At 37.7% G+C, this 23,903-nt stretch overlaps 1 protein-coding gene across 2 annotated transcripts in view; it reads right to left on the bottom strand.

The window, feature by feature from the left end:
* Positions 1–23,903, bottom strand: part of ADAMTS3 (ADAM metallopeptidase with thrombospondin type 1 motif 3) — a 262,766-nt gene that overhangs the window by 10,523 nt on the left and 228,340 nt on the right. For both annotated transcript variants that reach the window (XM_066385335.1, XM_066385336.1), the window contains 9 exons: positions 23,101–23,214; positions 21,143–21,288; positions 19,860–20,035; positions 18,539–18,672; positions 16,902–17,025; positions 13,564–13,644; positions 10,567–10,730; positions 3,516–3,681; positions 902–1,034 (listed from right to left, as the gene is read on the bottom strand). In XM_066385335.1, coding sequence (XP_066241432.1) covers positions 902–1,034; positions 3,516–3,681; positions 10,567–10,730; positions 13,564–13,644; positions 16,902–17,025; positions 18,539–18,672; positions 19,860–20,035; positions 21,143–21,288; positions 23,101–23,214 — 1,238 coding nt within the window. The remainder of the gene's footprint in view (positions 1–901; positions 1,035–3,515; positions 3,682–10,566; positions 10,731–13,563; positions 13,645–16,901; positions 17,026–18,538; positions 18,673–19,859; positions 20,036–21,142; positions 21,289–23,100; positions 23,215–23,903) is intronic.

A 23,903-nucleotide genomic window follows, 5' to 3' on the forward strand; every position in this document is an offset into this window, starting at 1 on the left:
ACTTCATTTACATTTCTTTTCATGAAGCTATTGGAAGATATGACGCACCACAACAAATGAATACGCCAAGAGGTAAGAAGACAGGGAATGCAGGAAACAGGAGCACCAATGCCAGAGAGAGAGGCAAGAGGACTAGTTAGGAGGAGGGTGAAAACAAACCCCTGGGTAAAAGCTGTGCAGCATCTAGGGTAAAGGTGAAACACATAGAACCCTCCGAGAGATGTCTCTAAGATGCCAATGACATGACACTTGAGTGTTTAGTATTTAGAGTAGATTGATACTCATGGAAGAAATTCTGGGGATGACCTAGTGAAAAATAGTAAAAAAATATATAAAAATCAAGACATTCATTAACTCTAGAAGAAACAAAGTTTTACAAGAAAAGAAATGAAATAAGAGCTTGATAAGTAACTCAACTGGTATAAGGGATGCATGTTGTTGAAATAATATAAACTCTATATATTAATATCAGTAAAAGATGATACCAATATTGGAACTATAGAGGAAGGGAGAAGTGTGGACTGCGCATGTGCATTTGGAAAAGGATTCTAAAAGAATGCTAAATCCTTCACTTTCTCCACAGTGGAAATTCAATATACATAATGTCTAAACCCTCCTGTGCCCTGCCTCCCCCCCAAAAGTCAAGCAGTAAAAGCAAAAACATTTTACTTAGAGAGATGGAAGCAGCAGTACCAAATATCAAAAGAAGTATAACAACTCAAAGTAATGTTTTTGAGGAACAGGGATATGTAACCACAGCTTTATATAATTTCTGGGAATTGATTTGACTAAACCAGGTGCATGTATTAGCTTTGACTAAAATTAAAATTAAAAAGAGCTAAAGACATTTAAATCCATATTATTTTGTCCTGGGGGTATGATAGTTAAAATGAATGCTTACAGTGGATGTGTACACTCTTGAATATTGCAAATTCTTCTAATAGGTTTTGGCTTTTTGTTGACTTCACAGAAGCTGCGATGAACCATTTTATTGTCGCTTTTCCTACGGCATCCGTATTTAGTGTACTGAAAACCTGGAGAGGAAATATATTTCTTTGAATTTGATCACTTATTCATTCTGTCATATAACTAACTGGTCATTTGTTCATTCATTCAACAAATATAATTTATATTTACTGAGTGCATACAATAAGCTGGCACTGTTCTAGGTGCTGAAGGGCCAGAAGTAAAAAACAAAATGTCTTATTTTTTTCAAAGCCCACACTTAATAAATACTACAAATGATTAAATAGTAACTGCACATTTGCTAATAAACTGGACCCTGAATATACAGAATCCAGTATCAGGGACCTGTCTGAAAATCACTGACAATATCCTGTGACCTAAGCTTTTTCAGAGTTAGGTACTCAATTCCCTGTAGGGGGCACCAAAGGAACAGAGAGAGGAAAGTGTAACTGCTAAAAGAGGGGAGGGAACTCTTACAAAATCAGCAGTTTCCTGAGCAGAATCTTGAAGTTCAAATAGTATTGCATAAGGGGAAATAAAGCAGAATAATCCTCCAAGCAAAGAAAACAACATCTAGAAAACTGTATGACTGAAGTTTAATGTGTGAAGGGGTGAGAGATAGGAAAGAATCCAATGTAAAAGCCTGAGAGCCAGACAGGAATCTGGACTTTACGCTGAAGGTCACAGGGAGATGGTAAAGGTCTGCCCAACCACCAGCTTTCACATTGCTAAATATTTCATTTTTATTTTGAAAATTTCCAACCTAAAGAAAGTTGTAAGAAAAGCACAATAAACATTTGTATACCTTGCATCTAGATTAAACTTGTGTTACTATGTTACTATATTTGAGATATATACACATATTTATATATTACTTATAATAATAATATAACATAATATATAATTACTATAAAATATGTATGGAAGATTTTGCTGAACCATTTGGGAATAAGTTGCTGACATCCTGACCCTTACTTCTAAATACTTCAGCATATATCACTTACAAGTCCATTGTCTTACATAATCACACTATAATTCTTAAAGATCAGGATATTTAATGCAGATATAATACTATTATATAATATATTTATTATACACAATAATTTTCAATTGTCTTTATAATGTTCTGTAATGCTTTTCCAATCAAGAATATGTAGTTGTCATGGAATTAATTCGGATCAACTTTTGAGACTCTTTTTATCTTTATTATGTTTGAGATGTACGGGCCAGCTATTTTGTAAAATGTCCCACAATTTGGGTTTGAGAGTCTCCTAATGGTTAAATTCAGGTTATCAACTTTTAGCAACAATACTATATAAGTTATACAGTATTTCAGGGCAACATATTAGGAGACTAAAGATTTGAATCAAGGAAATAATATAATTCTACTCATTCATTAATTCAAAAAGATTACCTTGGAAATAAAGAAAGAGAATAAAATAAAACATTAGCTGACTAGGTGACTTTTGCAGTAATCTCTCCTTCCAAAATCACTAAGGAAGCCCGGTGAGGAAGGAATAGATGTGGCAGATATTAAAAGGTGCTTGTGACAAATCTTGTGACCAAGTCAAAGTTGAGGGTGCAGGAGGAGGGAGGATCCAAATTAAATAAATACTCTTGTAATGAATAAACTATCAGTTTACATAATTAACTAAAACACTTTATGCCTACTCCTGCTAAAAAACAAAAACCAAAAAACCTATTTTAGAAATTTCTTTAATTAAAAATTATAAAATATATAATTTGCCCAGGCATTCCCCACTAGGAATAATCTTTTATTTTCAACTATCCAGTATCATTATTGTGAGAGGCCCGTGCCTTCTCTTGCCTGTTGGGGAGAATTCTGTCCTGGCCAGCTCAGATTCTGAAGCTCCGCTATACAGAATGAGAGGAGACAGAAAGTAGGAGCAGCTGAGGAACCAGCTTACTGGGTTTACTTTAGGGAGGGCAGAGAGGCAGCACCATGTAGTAAGAGCAGATACTCAAAAGCCAGATCCTCTGGGTTTGTAGTATATGGCCTGGGCTAATTACTTATCTTCCCTATTCTTCAGCTTCTCTACTAATATCATACAGATAATAACAGTGACTTCACAGAGGCACTGTGAGTATTCATGCATTAATATATAAAGCATTTAAAACTGGATCTGGTCCATAGTACAACTAATAGCTCTTTCATTGTTAACACTGATAGAAAAGAAATGCATAGATGTGGAAAGTAAAAGTGGAGAAGAAGAAACACAAGCAACAGAGGACACTGAATTGGAAGAGTTTGAGAAGACAAAAGTGATTACAGCTACCTCTACATGATGGAGACAGAGTGGCTGAGGGAAAGGGCCAGGGGATTTGAAGAAGGTCTGCCATTCTTATGAATGCATTCCTGTCCTTTGTAGATTCTGAGATTTCAGTAAAAAAGCTTTGTGGTTATGTTTTAGCTATGTATGATATTCTCAGATTATAGCCTCATTAGACACAATCCATAAGGCAGAAAAGCAAGAAGATTGGCTTAATATACATTATTTTGTAATGTAATAAATGTGTTCAACTGTTACCTCCACCACAGGGTTTGGAACACTGAGACCAGCTCTTCAAAGCCCACTCAAAAGTGTCTAATTCTTCCTGGATGACATTGTTGTTGTTGATTGTAGGTGCAGAGTCTTCATGGATGATGTACTTATATGTCAGGCTAGAGCGGGTATCGTTCTCCTGAGGTATAATCTAACGCACACATGGAATAGATATATGTAAATCACCTGTGAGAATTTTAGATTATGAATAAAAAATTACAAATATTTCAGAATATTGCTCTTATTGAAACTGGAAAACTTTCAAGTTGCATCTAAAAGTATGTTTTTGTTTCAATCAACTAAAGTACAAGTGTGCCCTAGTTAAGAAAAAAATTCAAATATATGTATAAAACTTTGACCATAAAAAGTATAAAAATATATACACTGAGGAGTAAGACTTTGGAATATAAAAAATAATTTTATAAGGTTCACTGTAAATTTCATTAAGTTACAATAGTATCTCCTTAGTGCATTTAAAAATTATTCTTTAAGATTTTGTTACAATGATAAAAACAATAAAATTCCCTTCAGAAAATATAGATTATGGAAAAGCACAAAAATTCATTCATAATTCTACATTAAACCAGAGAAAACAAAAGTTATTTCTATTATTTTGGGATACCTCAAGATATTTGCATATTGTATGTGTGCATGTCTACACACACACACATACTTCCTAGACTTGCTTATTTCAATAAATGTGTTACATACCATTGCCCAAGAGAGTAAATATTATATGGAAACATACTTTAAATGTCAGCATAGTGTTTAATTCTAAAGGTTGTATGTATTATTTAACTATTTGCTTATAATAAATATTTGTTTTGATTAGAATTTGTCCCCACCTTTATGGTGATTTCTGATTTTCCTTTGGAAGCTAAAGAGTACAAATACTTTTTATAGTTCTTATGATAGACTGGTGAATGGACCTTCAGAATAGTTGGAATAGTTATTACTTTCATAATGAGATAGTGTATGAAAGTGCACCAATTCAGCACTACCTATTATACAATTTTCACCCTTATTAACTGAATGGGCAAAGGATTGTTGCTTTAGTTGCTATTTACTTGATAAAGAGTAAAGTTGACTTTTCCTAAGTTTACTAGTCATTTGAATTTTGTCTGCTATACATTGCATGATCATGTTATGTCCTCTCTTTGTAAAATGGCATGCATATCTTTTTTCTAAATAATCTATGCAGTTCCCGGCTGGATAATGCCAAGGTTGCAGGTTCAATCCCTGGTCAGGGCACATACAAGAATTAACCAATGAATGTATAAATAAATGGAAAACAAGTCGATCTTTCTCTCTTCCCTCCTTCCCGCTCTCTCACTAAAATCAATAAAAAAGAATAATCTATACAATAAGAATATTTTTATAAGCACTGCAAATATATTTAATTTTTTATTTGCTTTTAAATTTTGTTTAGAGTAAGTAATTTTTTTTGAGAGAGGCAGGGAGAGAGAGAAAGACAGGAACATCCAGGTGTTCCTGTATGTGCCCTGATCAGAGAAATGAACCAGCAACCTTTGTTTCCAGGATGATGCTCTAACCAACCAAGCTATCTGGCCAGGATAAAGAATTTTTAAAAAAATAAGTTTTTAATAACTATCACATAGTTTTTATGGCTTATATCACTTATACAAGGGAAGAAATGTGCAATTCCTTAGTATTTTAAACTAAACTTTTAAAAACAGCTTTTGTTAGAGAAATCAAGTGAAATTAAACCACTAAAATGAAGGAAGTGGTTATCTGGGTCCTTTTTTCTTTTTTTCCTTTAGTCTTTATTTTTAAAACATCATTAAAAATCAAGCAGCAGTCTTTACATTTTAGCCAGATGTCTAATGCTTTCAGCCCCAGACAGCCCAACCCCCATGTTTCGTGGCTCCCTACCTAGGGTTCCAATACTTTAGAAAGGAAGAGAAAGGTCCCAATGATAGAGCACGGCTTGTCCACAACTCTCTATCCTAGCTACAAATCTCCTTATCTCTGCAGCCCACACTGTTGCCTGTGTTCACATTGCTATCCGTGGGCAAAGCCGTGGCAAGGCCATCTATCACGCAGGTTAGACAGCGGGGCTCCGAGACTGTGCAGCGGGAACGGAATACAGTGTAACCACACAGAAGTGAAATAGAGCTTCTGATCTCCACTCAATCAAACTTAAGATTTTGATTATTATATATTTTGCTTTAAAATTATCTAACCTGTGGAACAGAATTATAGTCCAAAAATAACCCCACATACATTTAGTTAATTTTGGACCTAGATGAATAGATAATTTAATTGAAAAGGGGCAGGTTTTCTCCCCCCAACAAATAGCACCAGAATGACTGGACATTGTGGAGGCTTCAGATGGTGTTCACAAATCCCTGGTACCTTCCCTCTCAATAAGTGGAGCTCAATTCCTCACCCCTTCAGTGTGGGCTGGACTGTCACACTGACTTGTTTCCAGCAAACAGATATCAGCAGACATGATGACATGTCACTTCCCAGATTAGGTTTAAAAAGACTGACTCCTGTCTTGGTTGTAGTCTTTCGATTTCTCTGTCACTTGAATTACTTGGTCTCTGGGAAGCCAGTGCCAGTTGAGGAAGACACATAAGCAGCGTATGGCTAGGCTTATGGCAAGTAAGTCCCCAAGTTACAAACATCTGACTTATGTACAACTTGTATTTACGAAGAGAGCACCATAAGGGCTATTGGTAACCAACTGCAGTTGGATATCAGAGAGAATGATATCATCGAGTTACTCGACTCCCATGGCAAAGAACTAACCAGTGAAGATCTTATGGAACTAGAGCAGCCGATGATAACATTTAGGGAAGAAAGCAGGGACCTAGAAACTCCAGAACCGAAAATGTTTTCCACAAAAGAGTTAGCTGATGCTTTTTGTCTCACTGAAGCAGAAATGGCAAAATTAGAGGAGCAAGATCCTGATACAGAGAGGTTCACCAAAGTTAATCATACACTTACCAAAGGCCTAAGATGATGGACCATTTATGATGAGAAAAAGAAAAGCTCTGGACAAACTTCCCTTGATGCCTGCTTCAAGAAACTGACCACAGCAGCGGAATCAAACCCTGACCCTCTAACCCCAGTCCCGCTCTCTCCACCAAGTCCATCATCTTCCTCATCATCCAAGATTGTTTCAGGTTGTGTTAAAAAATGTCTAAGTATTTATGTGCACAGAAACGTAAAAATAAATACTATGTTAAGACAAACATCTAAGTTGCATTCGGTAGGTAAATGTATCTGTTCCAACTTGTATACAAATTCAACTTAGGACAAATTTTCAGAAATTATCTCATTCATAACCTATAGAAACTATCTCATTCATAACTCGAGGACTGCCCGTAGTGAAAACCCCAACCCGCCGGGCACCACAATTAAAAGCTTAGAAGTAGTCTTCTGAGGCCTCCCAGCAGCAATGTGACTGAGCAGGTAATCTTCGGGGTGTTTAGCCACAGCTGACAGCAACCTCATAGATGCCCTGAGCCAGAACTAGCCATTTAACCTATTCCCAGATACCTGATCCATAGAAACTAGGAGCTAATAAATGTTGCTTGTTAGTTAGCCACTAAATTTGGGGTACTTTGTTATGCAGCAATAGGTAATATAGACATCTGATTTCAACACAAGAACTTAACATGTCACTCAAAATGTAAACAAAAATTAACTAAAAATGATCCATAAATCTTAATTGTAAAATGTAAAACCACAGAACTTTTACACAAAAGAGAGAGGGTGGTGGGAATATTTTAGCCATGGATTAGACAAAAAACAAAACAAAATAAAAAATCTTATGTAACACCTAAATCTTGATCCATAAAAAAAAAAGATTGGTAAATTAGATTTTAATAAAGTTAAAATATAATATTTAGCTCTATAAAAGACTACGAGAAAGAAAAGGAACTATAGATTAGAATACTTGGCAAATCACTTATGTCACAGAGGACTTAACTCAAGAATTTATAAAGAACTTTGAAAACTCAACAAAAAGAATAACTACTTTAACAATAGGCAAAAGATTTGGACATTTTACCAAAGAGGAATAATTTTCAAGGAAAAGGAACTCTTGGAATTGAGTGAGAAGATTTGGTTTTAGATTAGTACAATATATATATATATATATATATATATTTTTGTATTTTTCTGAAGCTGGAAACGGGGAGAGACAGTCAGACAGACTCCCACATGCGCCCGACCGGGATCCACCCAGCACACCCACCAGGGGCGATGCTCTGCCCACCAGGGGGCGATGCTCTGCCCCTCCGGGGCGTCGCTCTGTTGTGACCAGAGCCACTCTAGCACCTGGGGCAGAGGCCAAGGAGCCATCCCCAGCGCCCGGGCCATCTTTGCTCCAATGGAGCCTCAGCTGCGGGAGGGGAAGAGAGAGACAGAGGAAGGAGAGGGGGAGGGGTGGAGAAGCAGATGGGTGCTTCTCCTGTGTGCCCTGGCCAGGAATCGAACCTGGGATTTCTGCACACCAGGCCGACGCTCTACCACTGAGCCAACAGGCCAGGGCTAGTACAATATTCTTTTATAGAGTATAATAAATATTTGTACACAGAATATAACACTATTTTTCAAATCAAATGTCTTCTGTTTTCATTGATGAGGGAGTAACAGAGGTGCCTTCTGGACATTAAAAGCAACAGGACTGGACAGCATTATATGAGGGAAATCTGGGGGAGGGGGCAGTGAGTAATAGCGTAGCAAAGGGCAATGATTACTGTGGACGAGAAAAATGCCAGCTCCTGGCTTCCTCATGGGGCCAGGTCTGGATCCTGGCACAAGGAGCAGGAGCTCCAGCCAGGACAGCATTGTCACTGAGCTGAGGGGCACAGGGAGCAGGAGCTCCAGCCAGGACAGCATTGTCACTGAGCTGAGGAGACTGACGGCAGAGTTTGGAACTACAGGGCAGTGCACTAAAGAAGAGGGGGCTGCCTGGAGGGGTGGCCCAGAAGGCTGCACGAGTCCCAGACTGAGTGGTCTGTGCACGCACAGGCCAATACACCATGCCATCTACCAAAGAGGGGTGCTGCGAGGCTGGGGGCAGGACAGATGGTCAAGGTCAGACAGGGCTGAGAGACCCGGGAGTTCTCCCTTGGCCAGGGTCAAGAGGCTTCATCAACACCCCAGGGATCCTGTTCATGTACCAAAAAGGCCGTGTCCTGAGATAAGGACAACACGAAATAGCTCAGCCTCAGTGAATAGACCAGGTCCCTGGGACCAGAAGGAACTGACGGTAACTGCCAGCCAGGATAAAACCCAACAGCCCGGAAGGAAGGGGCTATAAAACAAATGCCCTACAACTTATTATCTGTACTGCCCAGTGTACAATAAAAAAGGTTGTAAAAACAGGTAAACAACTAAAAAAATCAGTCCATAAAAACAGACAACATGAAAACACAGAACTTAAAGGAAAAGGTAGACACAATGAGTGAAAAGATACAGACACCATGACAGTGAAATGAAAATGACTTTGAAAACATGGAAATGCTGGAAAAGTACACCCACTATCTGAAAAAAATTTACTGGATGGGCTCAACAACAGATTAGAGACCACATAAGACACAGTCAGTGAGTTTGAACACAGCTCAATAGAAATTCTCTGAACTGAAGAATAGAGAAAAAGAGATAATAAAACAATGAACAAAGCCTAAGAGACTTCTGGAATATTTTCAACCAGTTTCACATATAGTACATGTGAATGAGTCCTAGGAGTAGAGAAATGAGAGATGGGGAAAAAACAAACTTGAACACAGAATGAAAAATTAACCCAAATTTGGTGGAGAACTTTAAATCACAGAGCCAAGATGACTGGTGAAACCAAGCTGGGTCTATACAAAGACCTTCACAGACTAGGAGTAAGCAAACTGCTAAACAAACAAAGCAAAATGATAAAAAAAAATCTTAAAAATCAGCCAGAAAAAATGGACACTTTACACACACAGCAGTGATGCAAATGAGGCTGACTTCTCATCAAAAAATGATGAAATCTAGAAAACAGAGGTTACATAAATGAGCCCATGATGGCTCCTGCGTATTGGCCCTGAGGTTGTTTTTCCTTCATTGCAGGCTGAGTCTCTTCAGCTTAAAAAGCCTGCTAGCACCAGTCAAAATTTAAAACAAGTGTTTTAAATGTATCCTATGGTTTTAGCCACTTAGAGGCAGCTTGCTTTGCAGACCCTTCTGAAACTGCATCCAACATCTGCTAACTCTAAATAAGGCTATGGCTATGAGGACACCAAGCTGCTGCCACTCTTTGGGGCTCCAGACCCAGGTACTCCCTGCTGTGCTGCTGAGTGACATCAATCAGCCACATAAACCAGCTCTCCAGCCTTTTCTTTCATAGGGGTTTGTTCCCTTTCCCTTTCCTCCTTCTGGATAGTAATCCTACATGCAAACCTGCTAAGGGGTCCCAACACAGCTTGTTCACGCTGCTGCTGCCACCTCAGGCATATATATCATCCTTGATCAGCCCTGAAATTGCTTTAACTCCCTGCAACAATGGAAAAGCATCTTCAAAGCGCTGAAAGAAAAAATAACTAGCAACCAAAAAGTTTGTATCTAGTAAACAAATCCTTTAACAACAATGGTGAAATAAAGATAGTTTCAGAAATTGAAGGTTGGAGAGACTTCTTTGCTGGCACTTATACCCACACCACAAGAAATGCTAACGGGAGGTCTTTATATTGAAAGTAAATGATACCAGATAGGAAGTCAGATTTACAAGAAAAAAGGGAGATCATCGGAAATGGTAAATATGTGGGTAAATATATTTTCTTTTCTTGTCTTTAACAGATACTGGTTACTAAAGTCAAAAGGCATAATGCTGTGCCATTGGGTTTATATTGTATATATAGTAAAATATATGGCAAATTTGCACAAAGATTGGAGAGGGGCAGTTAAAGGAATTATAAAAAAAAAAAGCAAATAAATATTCAATGTTCAAGGTAAAAGTGTTTTCAGATAAATTAATAACAAAATTATAACTAACCCAACCACATAGTGAGCCTATGATGCCACATACCAAAACAATCACAGGATCGTGTAGAGGTCCATCTGTATGAAGAGTTTCAATGTCATCATCGATGTTATAATCCCATTCCACACCAAGATCTATGAAGGTCCGTGACTTGGCTTCTTCCCCTTTGCCGTTTAAAATGTAGTGGCCTGTAGCCTGGTTCTTAATAGCTAAAGAAAGAAAAATGAGTAACCAGCAGACATTTTATTTTATTATACTATTGCTTTGATGATCCATATTAAGTCTATCTATCCCCTTCTATATAAATCAAAGAATATGCTTAACAGCATCAAATTAAATGAGTGTTAGTTTTGATATAAGTTTCATTCCTTCATTGGGCATTTAAAATCCTCAAGAAAGATTTCCAACTAGTCAAAAACAATAGCAAGAAGGTTATATAGAAGATTAAAAATTAAGAAATGTTCCCATTTAAAAATGCTGTCAAAGAAGTTAACAGTTTCAAACTCATTCAATCCTATACATTTCCTGAAAAACCTGGAAATATTTTGAAAATAATGAATATTTTTATAATATTTAATATAAATAATGTATGCCAGTTCAGCATATAACAAAACAGCTTATTTATTTATTTATTTATTTTTTTTTACAGAGACAGAGAGAGAGTCAGAGAGAGGGATAGATAGGGACAGGGACAGACAGACAGGAACCTCCGAGATGAGAAGCATCAATCATTAGTTTTTCGTTGTGACACCTTAGTGGTTCATTGATTTCTTTCTCATACGTGCTTTGACCGTGGGGCTACAGCACACCGAGTAACCCCTTGCTCAAGCCAGTGACCTTGGGTCCAAGCTGGTGAGCCTTGCTCAAACTAGACGATCATGCCTGCACTCAAGCTGGTGACCTTGGGGTCTCGAACCTGGGTCCTCCGCATCCCAGTCCAACGCTCTATCCACTGCGCCACTGCCTGGTCAGGCACTGTGTATCTTATTGAAGTTAGTCAAAATATTTATAGGCACCCAACATAATTAAACTAATTTTTAGGCCAACAGTTTTTATGATTGTGAAATTCTAAGGTCACATTCTCTACTTAGCTCGCTAGTAAAAGCTGTTCACTGGTGATAGCATTCTTAGCATATATTATAAAACAAAATGCTTTTAATATTTTATTTATTTATTTATTTATTATTAAGTGAGAGGCAAGGAGGCAGAGAGACAGACTCTTGCATACCCCCAACTGGGATCCACCGGGAAGCCACCTACTGGCAACACTCTGACCATCTGAGGCTGCTGCTTCATTGTTTGACAACTGAGCTATTTTAGTGACTAATGCAAGGACAGGGAACCATCTTCAGCACCCAGGCCAACTTGCTCAAACCAGCTGAGCCAGGGCTGCAGGAGGGAAGAGAGAGAGAGAGAGGGAAAAAGAAGGGGAGTGGGAGGAGTGGAGAAACAGATGGTCGTTTTTTCTGTGTGCCCTGACCATGAATCAAACCCAGTTCTTCCATATGCCCAGCCAATGCTCTACCACTGAGCCAACTAGCCAAGGACATATAATGCCATCTTTTTTTTTTCTTTTTGTGATAGAGAGAGAGACAGAGAGAGGGACAGATACGAACAGACAGACAGGAATGGAGAGAGATGAGAAGCATCAATTCTTTGTTGTGGCTCCTTAGTCTCCTTAATTGTTCAATGACTGCTTTCTCATATGTGCCTTGACTGGGGGTGGGCTATAGCAGAGCTAGTGATTCCTTACTCAAACCAGCGACCTTGGGCTCAAGCCAGTGACCATGGGCTTCAAGCAAGAGATCTTTGGGCTCAAGACAGAGACCATGGGGTCATGTCTATGATCCCATACTCAAGCCAGCAACTCCATGCTCATGCTAGTGAGCCCGCGCTCAAACTGGATGAGACTGTGGTCAAGCTGGTGACCTCGGGGTTTCGAACCTGGGTCCAATGCTCTATCCACTGCACCACCACCTGGTCAGGCACAAAATGCTTTCTTAATGGAAAAAAATATAACAAATGGGATTTTAAAACTTGGAGGTATTTATCAGCATATAGTGATGTTACAAAATAAAATTTCATATTATCACCATTACTGCAAATGAATAGAAAACATGAATAATTTCAGTTAACTAAACTTATTCTTCTTGAACTTTTATACTATTCTAATTTTTCCAGGCATAATAATCTGAATTCTAGGATGAAAAATAATAAATTTTAATAACTGGAAAAAGAACTATAGCTTACTGCTAGACTGTCACAGATTCTAGTAATGAATATAATTTAAGTATTAAGAAAATTCTATGAAAAACCATATTTTAAGTCACACATTTAAAAAACACAGTTTTTTACAAATTTTATGGGGTTGACAGATAACGCCTTAGTTTCAGTGCTGCTTCTTAGTGCTTTAGTAGGTCAAGGACTACTTGAAAGTTATGTTTACATTTGTACATACATTTTAAATATAAACCCCTTTAAAGTGCTCCCGTCATAAAGGAGGAAAAGACTCTTTGGGGAATTATAAACAGCCATGCAAATGGATCTGCATGTCCCAGTTAGAAACTGGACACATAACAGATACTAAGAAAACATTCATTATACTAGCAAAAGTCACATGTAACTTTTCACTAAAAGCTTAAAATGCAATGTAAGTAAGGAGAGGCATACTGTATGGTATCAACCAAAATATCAGAACTTAATTTGTCAAACTAAGTATGGCAAATTTTTCTGATATTATTCTTTAATTAATGCATTTTAACACATCTATTGTTTTCCTGCCCTAATGCAGAGCAAAACTGCACATTTGCCAAATGATTTTTTTTTCATATAATAATAAACTGATCAAGGTTTCAACAAAATCACGTAATAATGCATTTATATATAACTCGAATCCTGCATATATACATATATATAATATATATACACATATATAGACACACATATATACATTTACACACTATGTATATATACATATGCTTTCTTTGACATTTCTATGTGTAAGTGCATGTGGAAGCAGAGCCAGCAGACAGAACCACTTACCAAGAACATGAGGAGAAGCCTCGTCTTCTTGGATTAACACATGTCTGGCACCAGGGGGTATATCAAACATCTTAAGGTACCCTTTGCATGTGTCGTAAATATTGTAGGAAGCAAAAGAGAAAAGAAAGCAACAATCATGGTTAGCTGGGCGTTACGTTCTGACTGCTCCTGCAGGCAGAAGAGGGCATACATAAACTGAAAAAGCAGTTTCAGAAATGAACTTCAAAGCGTTGGTAGCTTGTGTGACATCTGGCATGAGATTAAAGGAAGCCTTTTCTTTCTTACTTTCTTTTACTTTTTTTTAATTAAAGAGGAAGAAAAGATTTAATCTTGTTTCCAACCAATTAGCTATTGATCTTGTTGACCTGTGAATTGTGTCAACAATTCAGGCAAATTCTATGCTTTTCTCAGTCCTCTCTGATTTTAGTTCTGTAAACCACTCTTTTGAAGTGGGGTCAATTTTTAGAGTACTTAGTTCATCACCTTCTAAAAATATTTCATTAGTCTATATATTACTTTAAAAGCCTAAGTGGTGGATATAGATAGCTAAACTTCTAATTAATAAAATATCTTCTAATTTAAAAAGTCTGCCTTATTTTAAAGAAATTACAAAGGGAAAACCAGTGAGCAGCTTTCATTTTTCTTGTGATCAGCAACTACCTTTAAGCTTTAAACAAGTTTATAATGGGGATATTTTAAAATACATGTTGCAAATTTGACTGAACCATTTGGTTGGTCAATGTCTGCAAGTTATGTCAAACACTGACTTTATATGCACCCTAACCTCAATTTTCTAATGCAAAAATGATAAATTCTATATGCTTAATGGGTAGTATGGGTTTTAAAATTGTATATTAAGCCTGTTGTGGTCAATTACATACATAACGGATCTTATTATTACATCCTAAAAATTATCTTAAGATCACTTAGAATTAAAACCCCAACTATTATTCAACAAGTCAGGTCAAATGGGAGAAATCAAATGTTATTGCTCACTTCCCTCAAAAAGTAAACAAATATAGGAAGATGATGCAACTGATACCTTCTATTATAAAACATCTGATTCATATACTACAGGATGACTATTGACATAAATTCAGTTATGAGTACACTATTGCTGATGGAATCAGAAAGAAGTATGTTTGCCATTTCTATATGGACAATCAATATCTACCAATGGGTAGATTTACCTAACTTTTTCACAATATTCATTAGTGATTTAACTGAATGGAACAGTAATTTGAGGTCAGTGTTTTCAGCACCTGAGCCAGGGGAAAGTCCAATCCGTGAAAATTACCATGTTTGCCCGAGTGTGCAATGGCGAGGAGTAACATGCTCAAGATGCCAAGGACAGCAAAACAGCTTGATGCCATTTATGGATGCCCATCTTTCTGCAATTTGCTACAACTTACCCAGGACATTTTTAGCTTCTCTTGTTTCAGCAAGAGAAATATTACGAGCTCCTTTGGGTAAAGTGAAGGCGCCTCTCGTCTTCCCTTAAATAGAATGTCTTTAATTAGTGAAGGTTTCATATTTATCAAAGTCTTGCTGATTCATTGACTATATGATAAGCTTTATATATATTTATTATTAGGTAAGTTGAAATATGTTCTGTAATTTTATATGTTGAAAAAGACGCATTTATAATAGTTAGCTAATGCCAATAAACTGTTAATAGTCAATGAAAGTAAGACTAAGAATGAGTGAGAAATGATATAGGTGATTTGAAGTTGAATACTTGCAGATTTCATTTTCCAGCAACTTGAATTCTTTATGGCACCTCTTGCTTAAATGTTTTCCTGTTGGAAAAGGTTAATTACTCTATTGAATGACTGTAACAGCAAAGAAATGGATGTTAGATTATCTTTGAACAGTTTGAATCTGTATGTCTGATGAAAGCTTTCTTCTGCTGTTCTGACCTTGATTCGCAGGTTTAGCATAATTTTTGAGGTATCTGAAAAAAAGTATCACTACCTCCTATTACACACAATATAGAAAGTAAATGAGTATGGCAAAAACTTTTTTCATTGCATTAATTCACTCTGGAAATAAAACAAAATGAATTATTTTACATCTAAAATAATAATATACAATTGCAGCAAAGCACAGTAAATCACTTCCAAAGATGGAGAAAATTACATTTTACTCCACCAAAACCATTATTCTTATATGTATATATAACATTCTATTTCTGCTTGCTTTACTAAAATACTATAATCATAGGAAATGACAATATTTGCTTTTTAACAATGTTCTAAGTACAAAACATAGTAAATCATCACCCAGGAATAACAAAGACATCAATAACTAGAGTAAGCAATGCCTAAGAAAAACACATTAGAATAGAGTCACCGAGCTCTGCCACCCAAACTATATCAAAGAGCAAAGCAGGTGTGTGTGGAATTGGCTTGAGCTGGGTAACTGAGTTATACTGAGAATAAAAAGAACTAAGAGAATTATTTCATTTGGATGAAGACCAACACTTTTATACTTTCTTTTCTTCTAAAAGGGAAAATCACCGTCACACCACTGTGCTCAAAGTAAACCAAAATTTCTGTTTTATTTTGTTTTCTATCACTCCATAAGGGACAACTGTATCCTGACAGGGCTTTGGATGATGTTGAAGTTTCTCAAAGGAAGTAGCGCATCAAATTTATTTTTAAATGCCGAATTCTCAGAAACAGTTGCCCAATAAATGCTTATTGAATAGGCAATATGTGTTATACACTCAAAAAGTTTAGTTAAAATGTTTGCATCTAAACCTTTTATGAGAATTCCAATGGATAATTATGAAGCTATTAATATTTTTGCATATTAATTGTGTTTCATTGTTCCATCTGTTGAAATTTACCATAGGCCTGAATCCAGGTTATTGACTATTTAACAAGCACAAAACTTCACACATAAGCCATTATACCTCAGATTCATTTTGTTTGCATCTCAATTTTCTTTAATATAAAATTTTTTAAATTTCTGATCAATAATTTATGCACAAACAAAAATTTAAAGCAAGCATCAATTCTAATAATGAGGTCTAATGCATTTTATTAAAAACAAAACAAAACAAAAAAACCCAAAACACAGATTTTATCTAATTACTATATTGACAGTGATTTTCTTTATTACTTATCAAAATTTAGTAGATAATTTTATCATGGATGCTATGGAGCTATGAATTCAAAGGTTTTTAAATAGTTCCTTATAAGGCCATCTGAATAAAAGTAAACCAGCAGCTAATGTTTGATTGTTCATAAAGAAAACACTGCATTCCTAAGAGAAGTCTGAAGAAATACAGGTCATAGAAAAGGGCACTGAAGTCACCAGAGGCCTCATCTTACCGAGCTTCCGGGGAGTCCTGGTAAATGTCCCCTTCACAGTTCGACAATGTGAGTTATCTCCTCCACAGACACCACACTTATCCTCAACCTTGTTAGAACCAATTTCTTTATCACAGCCCACTTTCTGGGGAGAGAAGATGTTAAAAGGGCTCATTTTAATGTGTTAGGTCAAGGTCGGCATCCTAGAGAATGATGACCTTGTCTAATTAAGAGCCCACAGTCAGGCCATTTACACCAAACTTTCATTCTAAGTCTGATTTATCATACCACAGTCTTCTAAAGAACTACAGTGCAATCGAATGACTCTGTACTCTAGGATAAACATCCCCCGGTCTAATGGTCATCATACATAGGCAACATCATCAAACATTTATTAAGCACAAATGTTGTAGCAGATGCTGAGGAAACAAAAAGCCGGTGCCTTTCTCTGCTTGCTTTCATATTTATAAAGATGAATAATAAAATAGTGAGTTGTACATTAGTACAAGCTTTAAAACTTGGCTAGGGATAGAAGACAAAAATTCACTGAAGTAACAAGAGATTTTCGTAGGTCCCTGAAGGAATCGAGTGTGTGGCCACACATTTCGAGAATGCAGAGAAATCATACAGAGCCATAGAAGTTGCGTGTTCATGGAAAGTGGGTGTAGAGAACAATACTTACTCATATTTAAGCCAATGGAAAGTTGGGGGGTATGACAGGGGAAGAAGAGTGTGAGACGTGCGAAGCACGGGCTGTGACGGGCTGTGAAAGGCCTGAACTAGTAGGAAGCATTCACATTTTCACACTAACTTAACAGGGAATTACGGAAGGTTGTCTGAGCTGGGACAGCTCCTTGATGTCCATCAAGATAGGTTAATGATATGTGATAGGGCACCACACTCTTAAGTGTGAGATGAGTGGGCAGAGGAAATAATGATTACACATCCACTGATGCACTAGACACCGTGGGAGGTGAAAGATGAACAAAACACGGGTTGTGTTTCCAGGGAAATTTCAGATTAACTATGAGGCAGCTGCATATCCTAGATTCACTAATACAACACTAGTTCTGAAATGAAAAGCAATTGAACAGGAGCAATGTGTTCTGCTAATAAGGACAATTTCATATCAATTTAACATGACATATGAACATGAATAAGAAAATAAAGTGCATTAAAAAAAGATTAAATGAGGCAAAAACCAGTGTTTGCATCTTTACTACTTCTGTTCTGATGTAGAATTGGAATATGAGTGAAAGAGAGAGAGATGTTTTTAATTATCTCAAACAAAAGATAAAATACATGTAGCATTGAATTAAAAAAAAACACACTTCATATTTTAACAGCAGATGGCTACTAGTAAAATACTCAAAGCAAAGGCATTGTTCCCAAATTGTAGCCCAACCTACAGACATCAGAGTAACTTAGGAAAAGCATTTGGCTGGAAATCGAGAAAACTGTATTTAAATTTTGATTCGGCCAGTGAGCAGCGTTTGATTTCATTAAGTGCAGTTTCCCCAAGATTTTGGTTAGCTACTGAGCTATTCACCTGTTCACATCCTAATGTGATTTCACAGGTAGGAGACAGTTTAAAGTTTTGGGAACATGCAGAGGAATGAGAGTCAAAGCGGAAGTGCACAGCGCTGTGCCGAGCTCACCACGCACTCCCCGCGCACACAGGTGCTGTAGGGGTCCTTGTACGAGCAGCGCGTCCCGTCGTGCACCAGCTGCTTCATGTAGGCCACCTCCCCCGACTCTTTGGATTGACAGTAGAGGTGGCATCTTTTCTTGGCTGCATAAAACGGAGGAGTAAATCAACAGTTTTTAGAAAATGGTATCTTTCAACAGTCTTGTTTATTTTTAAAATATGAAGATTCAACACAATTGGGTATTAAAAGATAAAATAAAGAGGAGGGGAAAATTATACATATTTAACATATTTGTTTCAGCCTGGGTGACCTTCTGATTTAACATCTACACTGTGACACTTTTGAGAGTGAAAAGGGTTTTATTACTAATGACACAGGGACAACAGGTCTAAATTGGGACCATCCCAGGCAAATCAGGTTGTGTGGCAACCCTAGATTTAACCACAGCCCTTCTAAAACTTTAAATCAGAACCACTTTACTTTTAGTGATGCTTAGAGTGTCGAAAGGGTTTCTTTTTCATTTGACCCAATGACTGGTATAGTTTTTGCCTTTGTATAATCTCATTAAGTAAATTTAATATAGTTCATATGACTCACTTCACCAAAACATGAAAAAAACAAACAAACATGTCTTATTAACACATCGTAACTTGGAATTCCTCTACGGATGCATCTTTCTTTTAGAACAGCTTTTCAACTGAATTCGGCAGTATAGTATATTATACCATGTTATCATCATGTAACTATTTCCTTTTATTCACCCAAATAAGAAATATGGTGAAAAGTTTCCACTTGAACATATTTAACTGAAAATTCAAGGGTAAGAACTGAAACATTAAAAGGGAGTTTCCAGTTGTCGTTTTAATAACTAGTACACAGTACAAAAGTAAAAAGATTATGTAGTCTCTGTAGTTCTTAAATAATGGTCTTTTTCTTGCTCCTGGCCCCACTGTAAAAGAAGGATATTTTCCCCTAGTTATTCAGAAAGGGCCAATCACAGTACTCCAGAAGCATTTCCTAGTAGAGGGATTCCCACTGAATGAGGACGCTCAGCATCTCCTCCATGATTTTTACATTGTTTGCTGTGCACTGGTCTTTTCAGTCAGGATGGTGGTGCTGCTGATTGCCAGGAACTATTCCATAATTCTCATCTCTCTAGGGAAGGGAGGACGTTAGCTTTATTCCTGGCAACTCAGAAGGACTTAGTCCTGTAAGCAACAAAGTTTCTAAGCTACCAAGTAGGGATCAAGAGTCCAAGGGATTGGTGTAGACAAAGCGTACACTCTAAGTAACCATCTGCACAGCAGGGAAAGGGCAGGCGTCTACTCACAGTCGGGGTGCTCGTAGGGCAGCCAGTGGTGTTTGGCGCTCTGGTATTCAAAGTGGGAGTTACGCTGCTGGCACTGCTGTGCTCTGAAGTCCTCAAAGTGTTTTTGGCATTCTTCTGTATTACAAAGCTGGTACTCAAAATTAACACCCGGACAATCCTGACCACCATTGATGGGCCTAAAGAAAAGACAACATTTAAAAAGGCCTTCTGGCGCCAGCCCAGCAGTTGGAGTTTGCAGACACAGTGCTGGAAGGAGGGCGGAAAGCCAGAGCTCTGAGCTGCCAGCGCGTGAATGAACTCATGCTTCCTCACTTCACTCCTTTCCAAAAGCACCATCCTCTCCCTGCTGGGGCGGGGGGTGCACAAGGGGACCCAAACTCAACCTAGGGTAGCTTTTCAAACAGTGTATTTTATATGCATGGCAAAAGAATGTAAAGAAATTAACACATAGATATGGACTTGAGAAATTATATTTTCTACCACGCCTAACACATGTGGATGCAACCCAAAGAGACTCTGACCACAGCTTCATGCCTCAGTTTCCCATACGTTCTTCAGAGAAAAATTGAGAGGATTGAATGAGGTAACATACGTAGAACACTCAGAACAGAGTGTGGCTCAGAGTGAACTTAGCTGCTCTTACAACTGTAATTATTCTCGTGTTGTTTGTGTCTTCCACTAATACTACCATCATCTCTCCCTGTGAAGACAGCTATGTGACGCTCTTTTTTTATAAAAGACAGGTTCAGAGCCATCCTGCTGCCGGAGACACAGGTCGGCTCACATGTTAAACTCTAGACAAGGAACAATGTCCTAAGTTTAAGATTTTGGTTATGTTTTTCTCTCTTGGGAATGGCCTTCATTGCCCATGCTCTGTGTGCTGCCCCGCCCTCCTAGCCCTGAGTGAGTGAGCATGGGTGGCTGGCGCTGTCCCGCTCTGCTCTGACACACCTGTGCTTCTCACAGCGGCTCTGCTTGCTCTCATGGCCTCGGGTGCCCAGGCCCTAAGAGCACAGTGAGGGGCTTCCCATGCTCAGCTCCTTAACATTCCTAAACAGCAACTTCTTCAAAATCTCTAATCGTCATTGGAGTCTCTCTTCTTCACCAATGACCACTCCTCACAAAACTGATAAATGGAGATTTACCCAAAATAGATACTTACACCCTTAATTTTCATGTTCCGTATTTTACATGTACTTTATGAAACAAAATAGTAATGACATTATATTGACGTGTTCTCTGGGCTATCTAAAAATAACCAGGATTGCAGGGGTCATACTCACATTGGATTATTGCACTGGCGTGTTCTGAAACGAACACCAGTTCCACATGTCCGGGAACAGGAGCCAAATTTGGTCCAGGACCCCCAATTGCCATCTTGTTTTTGTTGATTAGCATTCTTCCACATGCAGTGTCCCTTATAACACCACTTAGGAAAATGACAAAGGGCAATTGTAAGAATCATGCATATGCTAAAGCTGAAGCTGTTATACAAGTACCAACAATGTAAGGGCTTCAGTTCCCTACCACCCCCACCAGGTTTTCACCTGCATGACCTCAAAGCAATTATACCAATAAGATTTCCTATACAAAGGGTAATTTAGACTTGCATTTTTATGTGTACAATTGAAATAAAAAAATAATTCATTCTGATGAGTTGTTATATGGGCATTTTTACTGGTGAGTATTAAAAATAACCAATAAAAATGATCTGAGCACCTAATTTGCACAGTAGGAAATGTGGAATTGGGGTCCCAGAAAGGATCAGAGCTAAGTAGGAACAACTAGAACCCTGACAGCACTGAGTTTCCCACTCCAAACAGTCAGTGAAATCACACTGCGTCTTACAGTGCCCAGCACACAGCAGGCACTCCAAGAGACTCTTTTCCCTACCAACATTTTAACTTGCACTTTTATCCTACACACAATAAAAGTGCTTCTAAAAATTCAACTTTAGTAAATTTAAATAAGTAACACAAATATATTTAGGGAAGTTGGCTGCTCAGAGTCGATTTGGAGGATAGCTTTTTCATAAAGCAAAAATTAATCAACTCATTATTGCTTTACTTTTATAGTCAAAATTTTGTACTAATAAATTTTCCCACGGCAACCCACTATATGTAATGTGTTTAGCACAATGCCTAACGAAGTTTAAACATGAATAATGGTAGGTATTATTATTATGATTATTATTATGTTTATAATTCTCATTGCAAGTACAGTTTGTATACATTTGAAGTAGAGCTTTAAAGGGCTTTAAAAGAACTAAAAGCTATCTAAATCTTCTTTGCCAGTTTTTGGTTCTGTCTACAATATCTTATTTTCAAACTAGTCAAGGCACTTCAACTTGAGTTCTTAACGTGTCTTTGTTTTGGGATAGGTGATCTCTCCCCTCATGAGTAGGGTAGCTTGGCACTTGGCCAGATTCTGAGCATTCAATCCTGACTATACAATTTGAGATTTAAAACCTCTGGGCATCCTTCCCCAAGGAGCAAGGCCAAATCTTCTGTAACACAGGACTGTTTCTGGACAACTTTCACGAGGAGTGGGAGGGAGCCAGTAAGTCAAATCCCAGTAATAGGGTCCCAGATATTCTGATGAGCTGCTCCTTTCCGGTCTATCAGTACTGGGCTGAGTAGTGGTCCCAAAGATGTCGGGTCCTAGAATCTGTAAATAGCACCCTAATTTGGAAAGCAGTCTCTGCAGGTATGATTAAATTAAGGGTTTGAGGGGGAGGTTAACCTGGATTATCCAGGCTGGCCCTAAACGCCATCACGTTATCCGCATAAGAGGCGCCTAGAGGGACATGTGCTCACAAAAGAGGAGAAGGGGGCAGTGTGGTCACAGAGTCCAAGACTGGAGTGGTGCAGCCACAATCAGGGAGTGTGGGCAGCCACTACGAGCTGGACGAGGCAAGAACAGACTCTCCATGCGAGCTTCTCGAGAGAGTATGGTCCTGCCCACACATTGATTTTGGCTCAGTGAAACCGATTTTGGTTTCTGGCATCCAGAACTGTAAGAAAATAAATTTGTGTTGTTTTAAGCCACCAACCTTGTGGTAATTTGTTACAGCGGTCATTGGAAACTACTGTACAACATTAGTACATCACCACAATGAAACCTCATGTACTGTGGTATTCATAAAAATGATAATACAGCCATGTTCATCATTTTCCAGTCCATTAAAGGTGATTATTATTATGCCACATATCTTAAATCTTTCTGGTATAGGCAGACTCACTTTTCCAGCAGCACATTCGGTCCCATCAAGGGGGGGTCCCTTTTTAGTTTTACAAAAGTAAGGGTTATCAGGATGGCTGCACCACAGCTGTTTACACGGGTCAAAGGTTCGGAACTGGAAGAGAAAATCAACATTTCAATGAAATACAGATGGCATGACATGCACCAACAAAATATTCTATTGATATATATGTTCTTCACATCATGTTCCTTGGATATTTTGATTTCAAGTTAATGGTCAAAGTTTTGGCATATCAAGAAAAAAAAAAGCTGCCCAAGAATTCCAAGTACAGAGTATTTTTATTCTGCTTTTCTAAAATAAAGTGATAAACCATGATTTGTCTACGATTCTCTAGTTGACCCTTACTATTTCTGCCTACCATTTCTATTTTATGGTTTTCAAATAAGCAATACTGGAATTTAAAAAGTGATTATAATGAACCTTTTAAATATGACAAGTTATTATAATGATCTTGTAGTTCTTTTTTTTTTTTTTTTAATAATTTTATTTTTTTAATGGGGTGACATCAATAAATCAGGATACATATATTCAAAGATAACAAGTCCAGGTTATCTTGTCGTTCAATTATGTTGCATACCCACCACCCAAAGTCAGATTGTCCTCTGTCACCTTCTATCTTGTTTTCTTTGTGCCCCTCCCCACCCCCTTTCCCTCTCCCATTCCCCCCTCCCCCCCGTAACCACCACACTCTTATCAATGTCTTAGTTTCACTATTATGTCCCACCTACGTATGGAATAATACAGTTCCTGATCTTGTAGTTCTTAAGCTATCAAGACGACTT

This window comes from Saccopteryx leptura, chromosome 5 (assembly GCF_036850995.1).
Source record: "Saccopteryx leptura isolate mSacLep1 chromosome 5, mSacLep1_pri_phased_curated, whole genome shotgun sequence".
NCBI classification, from domain to species: Eukaryota; Metazoa; Chordata; class Mammalia; order Chiroptera; family Emballonuridae; genus Saccopteryx; species Saccopteryx leptura.